Source organism: Entelurus aequoreus, linkage group LG24 (genome assembly GCF_033978785.1).
Source record: "Entelurus aequoreus isolate RoL-2023_Sb linkage group LG24, RoL_Eaeq_v1.1, whole genome shotgun sequence".
In the NCBI taxonomy this organism is placed as follows: domain Eukaryota; kingdom Metazoa; phylum Chordata; class Actinopteri; order Syngnathiformes; family Syngnathidae; genus Entelurus; species Entelurus aequoreus.
The window spans coordinates 27,746,308-27,759,115 of NC_084754.1; the positions used below are offsets into that span (position 1 = coordinate 27,746,308).

At 39.7% G+C, this 12,808-nt stretch overlaps 1 protein-coding gene across 2 annotated transcripts in view; it reads left to right on the top strand.

Moving 5' to 3' along the window:
• The window catches only part of spon1b (spondin 1b), a 158,547-nt gene that overhangs the window by 118,473 nt on the left and 27,266 nt on the right, over positions 1 to 12,808 (top strand). For both annotated transcript variants that reach the window (XM_062036084.1, XM_062036085.1), the window contains exons 7-11: positions 240 to 304; positions 6,958 to 7,159; positions 9,976 to 10,116; positions 10,208 to 10,283; positions 11,635 to 11,817. In XM_062036084.1, coding sequence (XP_061892068.1) covers positions 240 to 304; positions 6,958 to 7,159; positions 9,976 to 10,116; positions 10,208 to 10,283; positions 11,635 to 11,817 — 667 coding nt within the window. The remainder of the gene's footprint in view (positions 1 to 239; positions 305 to 6,957; positions 7,160 to 9,975; positions 10,117 to 10,207; positions 10,284 to 11,634; positions 11,818 to 12,808) is intronic.

A 12,808-nucleotide genomic window follows, 5' to 3' on the forward strand; every position in this document is an offset into this window, starting at 1 on the left:
CATGATTTACCGCACTTAATGTACTGTGCAGTACCTGCATTGTCAATCAAATCAGAGGGTGTCAAGGTACTGTGTCTGCAGTAGGGTTTGTCACAGAAACAACTATATCAGAATAAAGCACAGTCCAATATCATCATAGTGCATACACTTTGTCAAGTTTCTTATGTCAGTGAAATGTGCGACACTTTTTCTGTCACTTTATTTAATTTCTCCTTTTTCCTTTCTTTCTGCCTACGTAGGGAGATGAAGTACTGACTGTCATTAAAACCAAAGCGCAGTGGCCTGCGTGGCAACCGCTCAACATGTAAGTAACACCCTATCACTGTGACCACTGGACGTGAGAGACATGTGATTATAACTACAGTTTCTCAGAAAATTATCAGCAGTAAGTCGGCAAATTAAAGGTTTATAGTTCATGGTTTGAGTTTATTTTGAACATGCTTACAGTTACACACATCACATATTTTCAGTTCCGTCTTCATTTTCTCATTACAACATATCCGAAAAAGAGTAGGAAGAAGCTGATCTTTTTTAATCCAACCCATGTTCCATTCCATAGCAATTAAGAACAAATGTGTTATTTTCCTATTCTCAATTTGTACACAATTTAAATCCATAAATAAGTTCTCAAGCCATTATTGACGTATTTCTTGCCACCTTATGTTTTTTTGACATAGTATTTAAATGAGATTTGAAGTTCATTTTATCGTCTATTATTGTGCCCAAAAAATATATTTTTTACCCTTTAATTTTGACACTGTCTATTTGTATTTTTGTTTTGACATTCTCTTCTACTCGGACATGGGAGAAGTTTGGCGAAGCCATGGAAAATTACTTCCGCACGGCTTTGAAGCTAATTTTGATCACCATTTGCCACCTCAGGAGGGGGAAGCAGTGCACTTGTCAACACTGTGTATGGTGGTGCTGGTGCTTCTGACATCTACTCGGGTTGTTGTAGATTAGTGGAGGGAATATTTCGAAGACCTTCTCAATATCACTTACACTTCTTCTTATGAGGAAGCAGTTCCTGGGGAATCTGTGGTGGGCTCTCCCATTTCTGGGGCTGAGGTTGCCGAGGTGAGGGTTAGATTCTCTTTTAGTCGGCGGGGCTCTTCTTTAGAGATAGGGTGAGAAGCTCTGTAATTCAGGAGGAGATCAAAGTAAACCCTTTTGTCAACAATTCTGTTCATAAGTTGTATTGACAGAATTTCTAGGCGTAGTCAGGGCTTTGAGGGTATCCACTTTAGCGGCTGTAGGATTAGATTTCTGCTTTTTGCAGATGATGTGGTCCTGATGGCTTTATCTGGCTAAGATCTTCAGCCCTCATTGGATCGGTTCTCATCTGAATGTGAAGCAATTGAGATGAAAATCCTCACCACCAAGTCCGAGTCCATGATTACCGACCAGAAAATGGTGGGGGGCCATCTCCTGGTTGGAGAGGAGATCTTGCCCCAAGTGGAGGAGTAGTTTAAGTGCCTCGGAGTCTTGCTCACAAGTGAGGGGAGAGTGGATCGTGAGATCGACAGGCGGCTCAATGCAGCATCTGCAGTGATGCGGACACTGTATCGAGCCGACATGATGAAGAAGGATCTGAGCCGCAAGGCAAAGCTCTCAATTTTCCGGTCGATCTATGTTCCTATCCTCACTTATGGTCATGGGCTTTGGGTTGTGACCGAAAGGACAAGATCACAGGTACAAGCGGGCAAAATAAGTTTTCTCCGTCGGGTGGCGGGGCTCTCCTTTAGAGATAGGGTGAGAAGCTCTGTAATTCAGGAGGAGATACAAGTAAGCTCTTCCACATAGAGAGGAGCCATCTGGTTAGGATGCCCTACATGTAGGACGCCTCGGAGAAGACCCAGGACACATTGGGGAGACTATGTCTCCAAGCTGGCCAGGGAAAGACTCGGGAAGTCCGGGCTTCTCTGCTTAGGCTACTGTCCCTGCGACCTGACCCTAGATAAGCAGAAAAAGATGGAAAGATGGGTTTCCCTTCTACTGTTACGAAATAGCAATCTTTTAGTTTTACTGAGATTCAAAGATAGTCTGTCACTTTCATACATTTTAAATTCATACATGCGGTAAGTATAGTTCTACTCAGTTAATTCAAAAATGTTGCAACAATAATAGTGTAATTGAGCCTATTCATCTCAAAAGTACACAGTGCATCACACACACTGGCGCACACACACACAAATGCGTTCCGTTTGGGGCGGTGTAGCTCAGATGGTTGACACTTGAGGGTTTCTGTTATGAATCGAGCTTCCGCCATCCTAGTCACGGTCCTTGTGTCCTTGGGCAAGACATTTCAACCATTGTGCTCCGAGTGTCGCTCACTCTGGTGTATGAATGTGAATGAATGTTTGGTGGTGGTCGATAGGTATGATGATGATGATGATGATGATGATGATGATGAATTGCATTTGTAACGCACTTTACATTTGTTAAAATCTCAAAGTGCTAGGGACAATGGCGCAAACTGGCAGCTGCATTTCTGTCATTCTGTACAGGGGCAACTGGGGCTAAAAATGTCGTTTCCCACCACCATTGTGTAAATGTGGACTGAATTAATGATGAGTCTCACTGAAGTGAAGTGAATTATATTTATATAGCGCTTTTCTCTAGCGTGAGTCTCTCTGCAACGCACTTTGGGTGTCTACAAAACCGATACATAAAAACGAGTCTATTCTATCCATTAAAAGAGGCATGTACCACTGGCATAAGCTAAAACATCACCCACAAAGATGGCGACACCTGAGATTTACTTGTGACAACTCTAAACATCAGTGGCAAGATCACATTCAAGCCTTAATTAGACAATGTTAACATATATGCATACAACACAAGGGAAAACTCCAAATGGTCGGTGTAGTTAACACTCGTCTGCAAGCTTGATTTGATGCGTGTGTATTGAATTAAGAGGATAATGTTACTACCGGTATGTATCATAGGTTCAGATATTTCCATTTCGTGAAGCCAAAACTTATCTTCCGTGTTGCTTAAAGGGGTCACATTACGATTTTTTCCAACATTTAAAAAACACTTTCTTGTGGTCTGTGTAAAATATAATAATTTTTAGGTCCAAATTTTGCATGGACTTTGTTTTAATCCAATCCAATCCACTTTATTTATATAGCACATTTACACAACAAGAATGTTTCCAAAGTGCTGCACAGCCATGTTAAAAACAATATTAAAAACAATATTAAAAACGATATTAAAAATAATATTAAAAACAATATTATGCTACACCAATGACTGAATAAAAACAAAGAATAAATGAATAGAAAACCAATACAGAGACAATATAAAAAATAAATATGTTTAAAAACGATTTTAAAGGGTAAAACCAATTAAAACAGTAAAATAGACATCAAAATTATAACCCTAACCCTAACCACACAGGACAACAGAGGACAGAAGACCACACAACTCACGTAGTGTTAAAAGCCAAAGAATAAAAGTGGGTCTTAAGACGAGACTTAAAACACTCCACTGTGGGAGCAGTTTGAACATGGAGGGGCAGAGTGTTCCAGAGTTTAGGGCCGACCACAGAGAAGGCCCTGTCTCCCCTGGTTTTAAGTCTCGTCCTGGGCACCACGAGCTGGAGCTGGCTCTCGGACCTCAGAGCGCGCGCAGGTGTGTAAATTTGGATGAGGTCCGAGATATACTGAGGTGCCAGTCCATGTAAAGCTTTAAAAACAAACAGCAAGGATTTAAAATCAATTCTAAAATGAACAGGGAGCCAGTGCAAACTCCGAAGAATTGGGGTTATATGCTCACGTTTCCTGGCCCCTGTTAAAAGTCGTGCTGCCGCGTTCTGGACTAACTGCAACCGGGAGAGAGCTTTTTGGCTAATGCCAGCATAAAGTGCATTGCAGTAGTCCAGGCGACTTGAAATAAAAGCATGCACGACTTGTTCAAAAAGGTTAAAAGATAAAAATGGTTTTACCTTTGCTAAAAGACGAAGATGATAAAAACACGATTTTAAAACGCCATTGACTTGTTTGTCAAATTTAAAATCGCTGTCTATAGTGACGCCAAGGCTGGTGACTTTGGGACGCACATGATTTTGCAATGGTCCCAAGTCAGTGAGGGCCGGACCAAAAACTGAAATTTCCGTTTTTCCCTCATTCATTATTAAAAAATTCTGGGCTAACCAAGCCTTGACATCACATAGACAGTTGAGAAGGGGTGTCAGGGGGCCGTGGCCTTTTGAAATTGGCATATACATTTGGCAGTCATCTGCATAAAAGTGATAAGACACTCCATGTTTCTTAAAAATCTCTCCAAGAGGGAGAATGTACAAGGAAAACAGGATGGGGCCTAGAATGGATCCCTGGGGGACACCACAGTAAAGCACAGACCGAGTTTTACAGACCATTTTCAAGGCGCTTTCTGACCGTCTCTGCAGAATGCACCAATTTGTGGGCCGTCTTATTTACGTGCCGAAGCCCTCCGCCACACCAAGCCCCCTTCGACTCCCTCGCCACCTCGTCAGCCATGTTGAAATTTTTAGCGCTTCCATATCAAATCTACTGACATATATAAGTTGGAACAATACGTTACTTTTATTATAAATGGCATTGACGGAGGATTTTAGCATGCACGCGCATGTACAAGCTAGTCTGCCCAACAACAAGAAAAAACTCATTGACTACAACTGAGTATAAAATGGCAGACTCTCGCAAAGCACTTTGGGTAAACATCTACTATATATGGAGATATCTGCGGCTGTAACTAAGGCAAAATACGTCAGAATTGTCTCGAATTCCAAAATGCTCATTTGAAACAAGTTTGGAATTCGAGATGATGCACCTCACATGACATTCTCACAAAAGACCGCAACTCTTATTCACTGAGATTCCCACAATAAATGAATAATAGTTCCTTCAGCTGCCTGACACGTTATACTTAACTTGCGAGCTAATGTACCCACTTTAAACATCTGTGAGGGTGTAAAATGCAATCTATTCCAAATGGTAAATTGACTGCATATTGTTGATGCAACTTATTGGCATGACATGTATTTTTCAAAACTGTTTAAATCAATCATCCATTTCTGAACACATGCATCATTTTCATGACTAGTATGATGTTCATTTATTATTCCATAAACTATTGTTTGGAAAAAAAAAGTATCCTGATTAAAAAACATATTCACCAGTTTGTGGCTATCATAAGTCATACTTTTAGAGCAGTGGTTCTCAACCTTTTTTCAGTGATGTACCCCCTGTGAACATTTTTTTAATTCAAGTACCCCCTAATCAGAGCAAATCATTTTTGGTTGGAAAAAAAAGAGATAAAGAAGTAAAATACAGCACTATGTCATCAGTTTCTGATTTATTAAATTGTATAGAAGTGCTCATTTGATGTGGTCTTTCTTGAACTATTTGGAAAAAAAGATATAAAAATAACTAAAAACTTGTTGAAAAATAAACAAGTGATTCAATTCTAAATAAAGATGTCTACACAGAAGTAATCATCAACTTAAAGTGCCCTCTTTGGGGATTGTAATAGAGATCCATCTTGATTCATGAACATCATTCTAAAATCTTTAACAACAATATTTATGGAACATGTCCACAAAAAATCTAGCTGTCAACACTGAATATTGCAATGTTGCATTTCTTTTCACAGTTCTTTTTGACAGACATTTTAGTGAGGGTCACACCATCATGGCATGGGGGGAAACTCTGGCTTTATGGTAATGAATGGAATAGTCTACTTGATTTGATGTCCAGTTTATAAACTTACATTCATATTTTGTTGAAGTATAATTCAATAAATATATTTATAAAGGATTTTTGAATTGTTGCTATTTTTAGAATATTTAAAAACAATCTCACGTACCCCTTGGCATACCTTCAAGTACCCCAGGGGTACGCGTACGCCCATTTGAGAACCACTGTTTTAGAGGATATGCATGTTTTCCACATGTTTAAAAGAGATAACATTTCTGGCTATATTATATTAGTTAACTAATTCAGAGTTGGATGTTTATTTAGATGGCTTAAGTGCATTTCCCCTTTAATCATTTTGATTGAAGGTACAGTGTGATGATTGACAGGTGGAACGTTTTAATTAGCTATTGTCTACAGCTGTCAGAAAAAGTCAGAACACCGGATGCTACTACAGAAAAATAAATAAATATGAATAAATGATCTGATGAAATAGTCTTGTGAGCCAATTCTAATTCACTAGATAGTAACAGTTAATGTAAACATTTTCAACTGTTCAACAGTACATTGTCAACGCTTACAATTGTGTGTATACAGACAATTGTAAGCTTTTGACTATTTATGATAACCATACACAGTCAGAAATGGGCAATACATTTTCTTTAAGTGGCATTAAAAGTGGCATTAAAAATGGTACTAAAAGCATTAAATTAGATTTTCCAAGTAGCTTGCCCATCACTGGGTATACGCAGCTCTAAGTATTGAAGGATACAGCACACACGGAGTTGTGTAGAGATCCGTATTCCTGTTGCAGCAGCTGTGCTTAAAAGCTTTGCTGCTTTTTGAGTAGCTGTGGGTGTGCCTAATTACTCCACCTATTACTGAAAGTAACACCATCTTGGGATGGAAGAAAGGAAACACAGGCGGGAACAAGAAATTACAGAAATAAAAGTGAAGGTGCCATGCAGAGCTGGACAATAATTATCCAAAGAACTGTACCTTGTAAAAAAAAATAGTCTGAATAGAGGGATATTAAATTATCTTTTTATATTTTACCGTTTTTTTAGATTTTCTCTACCATTGTTTAACATAAGCCGTTAGTATGTACAAACACCACAGTTTCTATAAATATTTTTCTTACATTGTCAATCATAGTGTGTAAAATCATAAGCCACTGTATGTTCCCCACTCTATCTTCCCTGTGACCTAAAATAAATGGTCTAGAAAATAGGTTGATGGACCATCTTTAGAACTAATTTCCTTCGCATTTTCTCCACAGGCGTGCCGCTCCATCTGCAGAGTTCTCCGTGGACCAAACTCGCCACCTGATGTCCTTCCTCACTATGCTGGGGCCTAGTCCTGATTGGAACGTGGGACTATCAGGAGAGGACCTTTGTACCAAGGATTGCGGCTGGGTCCAACGACTGGAGACAGAGCTGATTCCCTGGGATGCTGGCACTGACAGTGGTATCTCGTATGAAGTAATGGGATTTAACACTTTTTACTTCACACATGTAGATGTTGGATGTAGTGGTTAGTACATCTTGTTGGTCTCATCAGATTGATCAGATGTCCCTAATTATGTCACTGTTGAGGCTAAATCAGCAAACATAGACAAGAATTTTCTCAGGTCATTCAATCAATCGCCATTGCACCTTTTGTCCGAGCATGCTTGGGGATTACATCTGTCCAATCTTAGTCTGAGGATGAACTGATGGAGCCTGCTCGGATAAGAAGCAAAACGTCTTCTAAGACAAACTGAACAGTCTACTTGCAGTCGATTGAATGCCCTAAGAATACATTGACCTGGATGAATGAGAACATAGATGCTGATATTTGATTAAAAAATGAGGACTTGATATCCAGAAAAGAAACTGCCCTACCAAATAGGAATCTACATAAGTGAGATGGTTATTTGATTGCTTTTCAATGTTATTTTAGACCTCCAATAATCTCCCTTTTATAAACAGTACTCATTTGGCCCTGAGCACAAAGTAATAGCAGTGTGAAGGCCCTTCTTGGAACTAGTTTATTTATTTTTTTATTTAAGACTTCCAAGCAGAATGTTTGGGTTTCTGTGCAGTGCATGTGACAGTGTGCAGTGCATGGTGACAGTGGTTTCGAAGGACTATTTTGTATGTTGTGTTTTATATTACATCGTTATCTAAATAAAGATTACTTTAAAAATTAAAGTCACGGTAACAGTGACAGCGGGACGAGCGTAATTGCCGTAAAATGATAAACCGTTCACTTCAGTCTGGCTTGATCCCTAGCTTTTTTAAACATACTGTGGTGAATCCCATTCTTAAAAAGCCTAATCTTGATCCAGTGGAGCCTATAAATTACCGGCCCTATATCAAAACTTCCCTTCATGTCGAAAATAATGGAAAAAATGGTAGCTTAGCGGCTAACCCCATTTTTGGAACAGCATGATAAATATCAATCTGGCTTCAGGTCAATCCACTCTACCCAAACTGCTCTTTTGAAAGTTTCCAGTGACATGATGATGGCCGCTGACTCTGGTCGCTACACAGTTTTGGTTTTACTCGATTTGATAGGTTGATTGGCAACATTAAATTGGCCCTAGTGTGTGAATGTGAATGTTGTCTGTCTATCTGTGTTGGCCCTGTGATGAGGTGGCGACTTGTCCAGGGTGTACCCCGCCCTCCGCCCAAAGGCAGCTGAGATAGGCTTCAGCACTCCCCGCGACCCCTAAAGGGACAAGCGGTAGAAAATGGATGTATGGATGGACATCTGTCTTTGATCATGTGGATCACAGTATACTGATCAATCGACTCAAATCTGAGATGGGGTTTTCTGGTGATATTCTCGTGTGGTTTACTTCTTATATAAATGAAATAATCTTTATTGTTGCTGATAGGCTCCAGCGCCCCCCGCGACCCCGAAGGGAATAAGCGGTAGAAAATGGATGGATGGATGTTGCTTTGCTTTAGTTTTATTGCAATGGCAATAAAACTATTTTGGTTCTAATGATGTCATGTCCACAGTGTCTAATATGTAATGTGGAGTTGCTCAGGGCTTTGTGCTGGGACCTGTTTTGTTTTTGTTATACCTGTTGCTTTTTGGTCGGTTGATAGTTTAGGTAATTTTAAAAATGTTTTTTTTTATCATTTGTCATTTATCATTTGGTTGTCTTTGAATTTCCTTCAGATAAATTCAAACAAAACGGAATCGCTGATCATTGCTCCCGATAAAAAGATCATCCTGATTAAAAACTCCCTTGGTGTTCTGGGTGCATCTGTTAAAAACAGCCTCAGAAACCTTGAGGCTGTGTTTCATTGGTCAATGTCTATGGAGGGTCACCATACTCAACTGACCAAAACTGTTTTTATCACCTGAGAAATAGCTCTAAAGTGAAAAAAAAATATTATAAAAAACGGAACTCGAAATGATCATTCACTCACTCATCTCGTCTTGCATTGACTATTTTAATTCTGTTTTCACTTGTTTCAACAAGTCAACTTTAAACATACTTCAGACTGTACAGAATGTGGTGTCCCACATTACCCCCACCCAGTCAAATTTAGTATAGAGTTTAGTCCTGACTTTCCGTGCGTTGCATAGTGGGGCCTCTAAGTATATCACTGATTTATTGTGCCCCTACACTTCTTGGCGCAGCCCTCGGCCTTCAGGCCAGGTCTCCTAAAGATCCCAAAAGCTCATTTTAAAACCCAGCGAGACCTGGCATTCCAGGCTATAGCCCCCAGACTCTGGAATGAACTTGACTGTGTTGACTCTTTTAAAACACATTTGAAGACTTTGCTTTTTAGAAAAGCATTTAGTTAATAAACAAGTTCACTTTATTTTTATACATTTTTAAAATATTTTTTAATGATATTGCTGTTTTATTTAATTGCTGTTTTAATTCACCTGTTTCATACTGCTCTTTGAGATGTTTATCCGTAAAAGAAACGCTTTATAAACAAAATGTACTTACTTACATAACAAGCATTTTAGCCTACTCCATAAGATGTAGGCGGGACATAGCGACAAACTTTGATGGTCAGTCTGTGATTTGCCACAATAATGTAAAAAAAATGTAAATATATCTGCCCCACAAGGTCAGATATGAATCATAAATGGTGTTTATGATGAAGCTATGCATGGGCCACTTGCCACATTTGGAATGCAGGCGCAGAAAGTGTTGTTGTTAAATGGAATGCAGCTGCTCCCACTTTTGACATAACTGGATTGGAATCTCAAATAACTTTTCCTATGTGTTATTTTGTACAATTACTTCAGAGGTTTTGTGTGTGTTTTGTTTTGTGTTTTTTAGTCACCAAACAAGCCCACCATTCCTCAAGATAAGATCCGACCTTTAACTAGTTTGGATCACCCTCAGAGCCCCTTCTATGACCCTGAGGGCGGGGCAATTACACCTGTGGCCAGAGTGCTGGTGGAACGCATCGCTAGGAAGGTAAAATGTATTCTCCGCTGTTTTCAATACGGTCATGATTCATCAATTGCATCATTACTATGTTATAATACTTGTCATTGTCTGCATGCAGGGAGAGCAGTGCAATGTGGTCCCAGACAGCATTGATGACATTGTAGCGGACATTGGTCAAGAGGACACGGAGAAAGGTACATTATTCACAATCACTGCATCACTATAGAAAATAAATTAAACTTGTCTTATATGTACGTTTCATTTTTACACCACTGGTTGAACTACCAGGCTTATGTTTTGTGATGGGGGAAAAAAAACACTTGCAGTAGTAGGCAGGCTACATACCAGAAACAAGAATTTGTTGTCTTTCATTCTAATGCAGGGGTGTCAAACGTACGACCCAATGGCCGGATCAGGCCCGCGAACAGGTTTTATCCGGCCCGTGGGATGAGTTTGCTAAGTATAAAAATGAACCTGAAATTTTTGAATGAAAGAAACTACTGTTCTAAATGTGTCCACTAGATGTCGCAATAGCAATTATTTGTATCTCTGTAGATGATGCTACATATGTACAAAATAAACATACGGTACGTACAAATAAAACACAAGATGTTAGTATATCAGTCGAAGAAAATGATCAAACTACATAAATAACATACTGTAAGTTGATTTTGATATAATTGTTTTATCTTGATGGATTGAAAATTAACACCCATGAGTTGACTGATGAACATTATCACATAATTTATTCAGAAAATATAAATAATGACAAATAAAAAAAGTGTAAAAAAAAACCCAACAACATTATGATTTGTACAATTCCAGAATGTGCTTGTTCTATTTTTAAACAAAGAAAACAATATGAAGTTGTCTTTATTTTTAAGTTATTGTGCCGTGATTTTACCAGTCCGGCCCACTTGGGAGTAGATTTCTCTCCATGTGGCCCCCAATCTAAAATGAGTTTGACACCCCTGGTCTAATGTGCTTTTATTACATTGAAAGTCAGTGTGAAGTGAATTATATTTATATAGCGCTTTTTCCCTAGTGACTCATAGCGCTTTACATAGTGAAACCCAATACCTAAATCACATTTAAACCAGTGTGGGTGGCACTGGGAGCAGGTGGGTAAAGTGTCTTGTCCAAGGACATAACGGCAGTGACTAGGATGGCGGAAGCGGGGATCAAACCTGGAACCCTCAAGTTGCTGGCACGGCCACTCTACCAAAAGACCTATAGCGCCTGGTCTGTCTCACTGTTTCACTCATCGCAAAACTTCACAGCTAAAATAGAAAATGTGTCTATTTGCATGAAAGCAGTACATGAACTAACATGTAACATGATGGGATATTTAACCAGTTTTTACAGCTCACCCGTATGTATCCTTGTCAAACCAGACAAAGAAAAAAACACATCAAGACATTTAACCATTCATGTAAAGATGCAGATTTGAATCCAAAAAAATGTTTTAAAGGATTAAGCAAGTTATGTAAAAAGTGCATGTTTTTTTGACATCCATGAAATTAGCATTGAAATGTTCTGTCCTAGATGACACCCCCGAGACGTGTATTTACTCCGGCTGGTCACCCTGGTCGGCCTGCAGCAGTGCCTCATGTGAGAAAGGCAGACGGATGAGACAGAGGATGCTTAAGGCACAGCTGGACCTCAGCGTTCCGTGCCCCCACACTCAAGATTTTCAGTCCTGCATGGGACCTGGATGCAGTATACAAGGTGAGCACTCACACACATTAAACTGAAACCCACTACTACCAACCATGCAGTCTGATAGTTTATATATCAATGATGAAATCTTAACATTGCAACACATGCCAATACGGCCGGGTTAACTTATAAAGTGCCATTTTAAATTTCCCACGAAACTTCCGGTTGATAACGTCTATGTATGATGACGTTTGCGCGAGATGTCGATGGTTGAAACGGAAGTATTCGGACACATTGTATCTCAATACAAACAGCTCTGTTTTCATCGCAAAATTCCACAGTATTCTGGACATCTGTGTTGGTGAATCTTTTGCAATTTGTTTAATGAACAATGGAGACTGCAAAGAAGAAAGCTGTAGGTGGGATCGGTGTATTAGCGGCTGGCTGCAGCAACACAACTAGGAGGACTTTAGAGTCGGATAGCAGACGCGCTATCCGACACTAGCCGCCGACCGCATCGATGATCGGGTGAAGTCCTTCTTCGTGCCGTCGATCGCTGGAACGCAGGTGAGCACGGGTGTTGATGAGCAGATGAGGGCTGGCGTAGGTGGATCGCTAATGTTTTTAGCAAAGCTCTGACGAGGTCCCGTAGCTAAGTTAGCTTCAATGGCGCCGTTAGCAACAGCATTGCTAGGCTTCGACAGGCGGCACAGCATTAACCGTGTGGTTACAGGTCCAGTGTTTGGTTCGGTGTCTCCTGATAATAGTATTGTTGATCTTCTGTCTATTCTTCCAGTCAGTGGCTTATTTCTTTTGTTTCTATCTGCATTTAAGCACGATGCTATCACGTTAGCTCCGTAGCTAAAGTGCTTCACTGATGTATTGTCGTGGAGATAAAAGTCATGTGAATGTCCATTTTGCGTTCTCGACTCTCATTATCAAGAGGATATAGTATCCGAGGTGGTTTAAAATACAAATCTGTGATCCACAATAGAAAAAGGAGAAAGTGTGGAATCCAATGAGCCCTTTTAACTAAGTTACGGTCAGAGCGAAAAAAGAT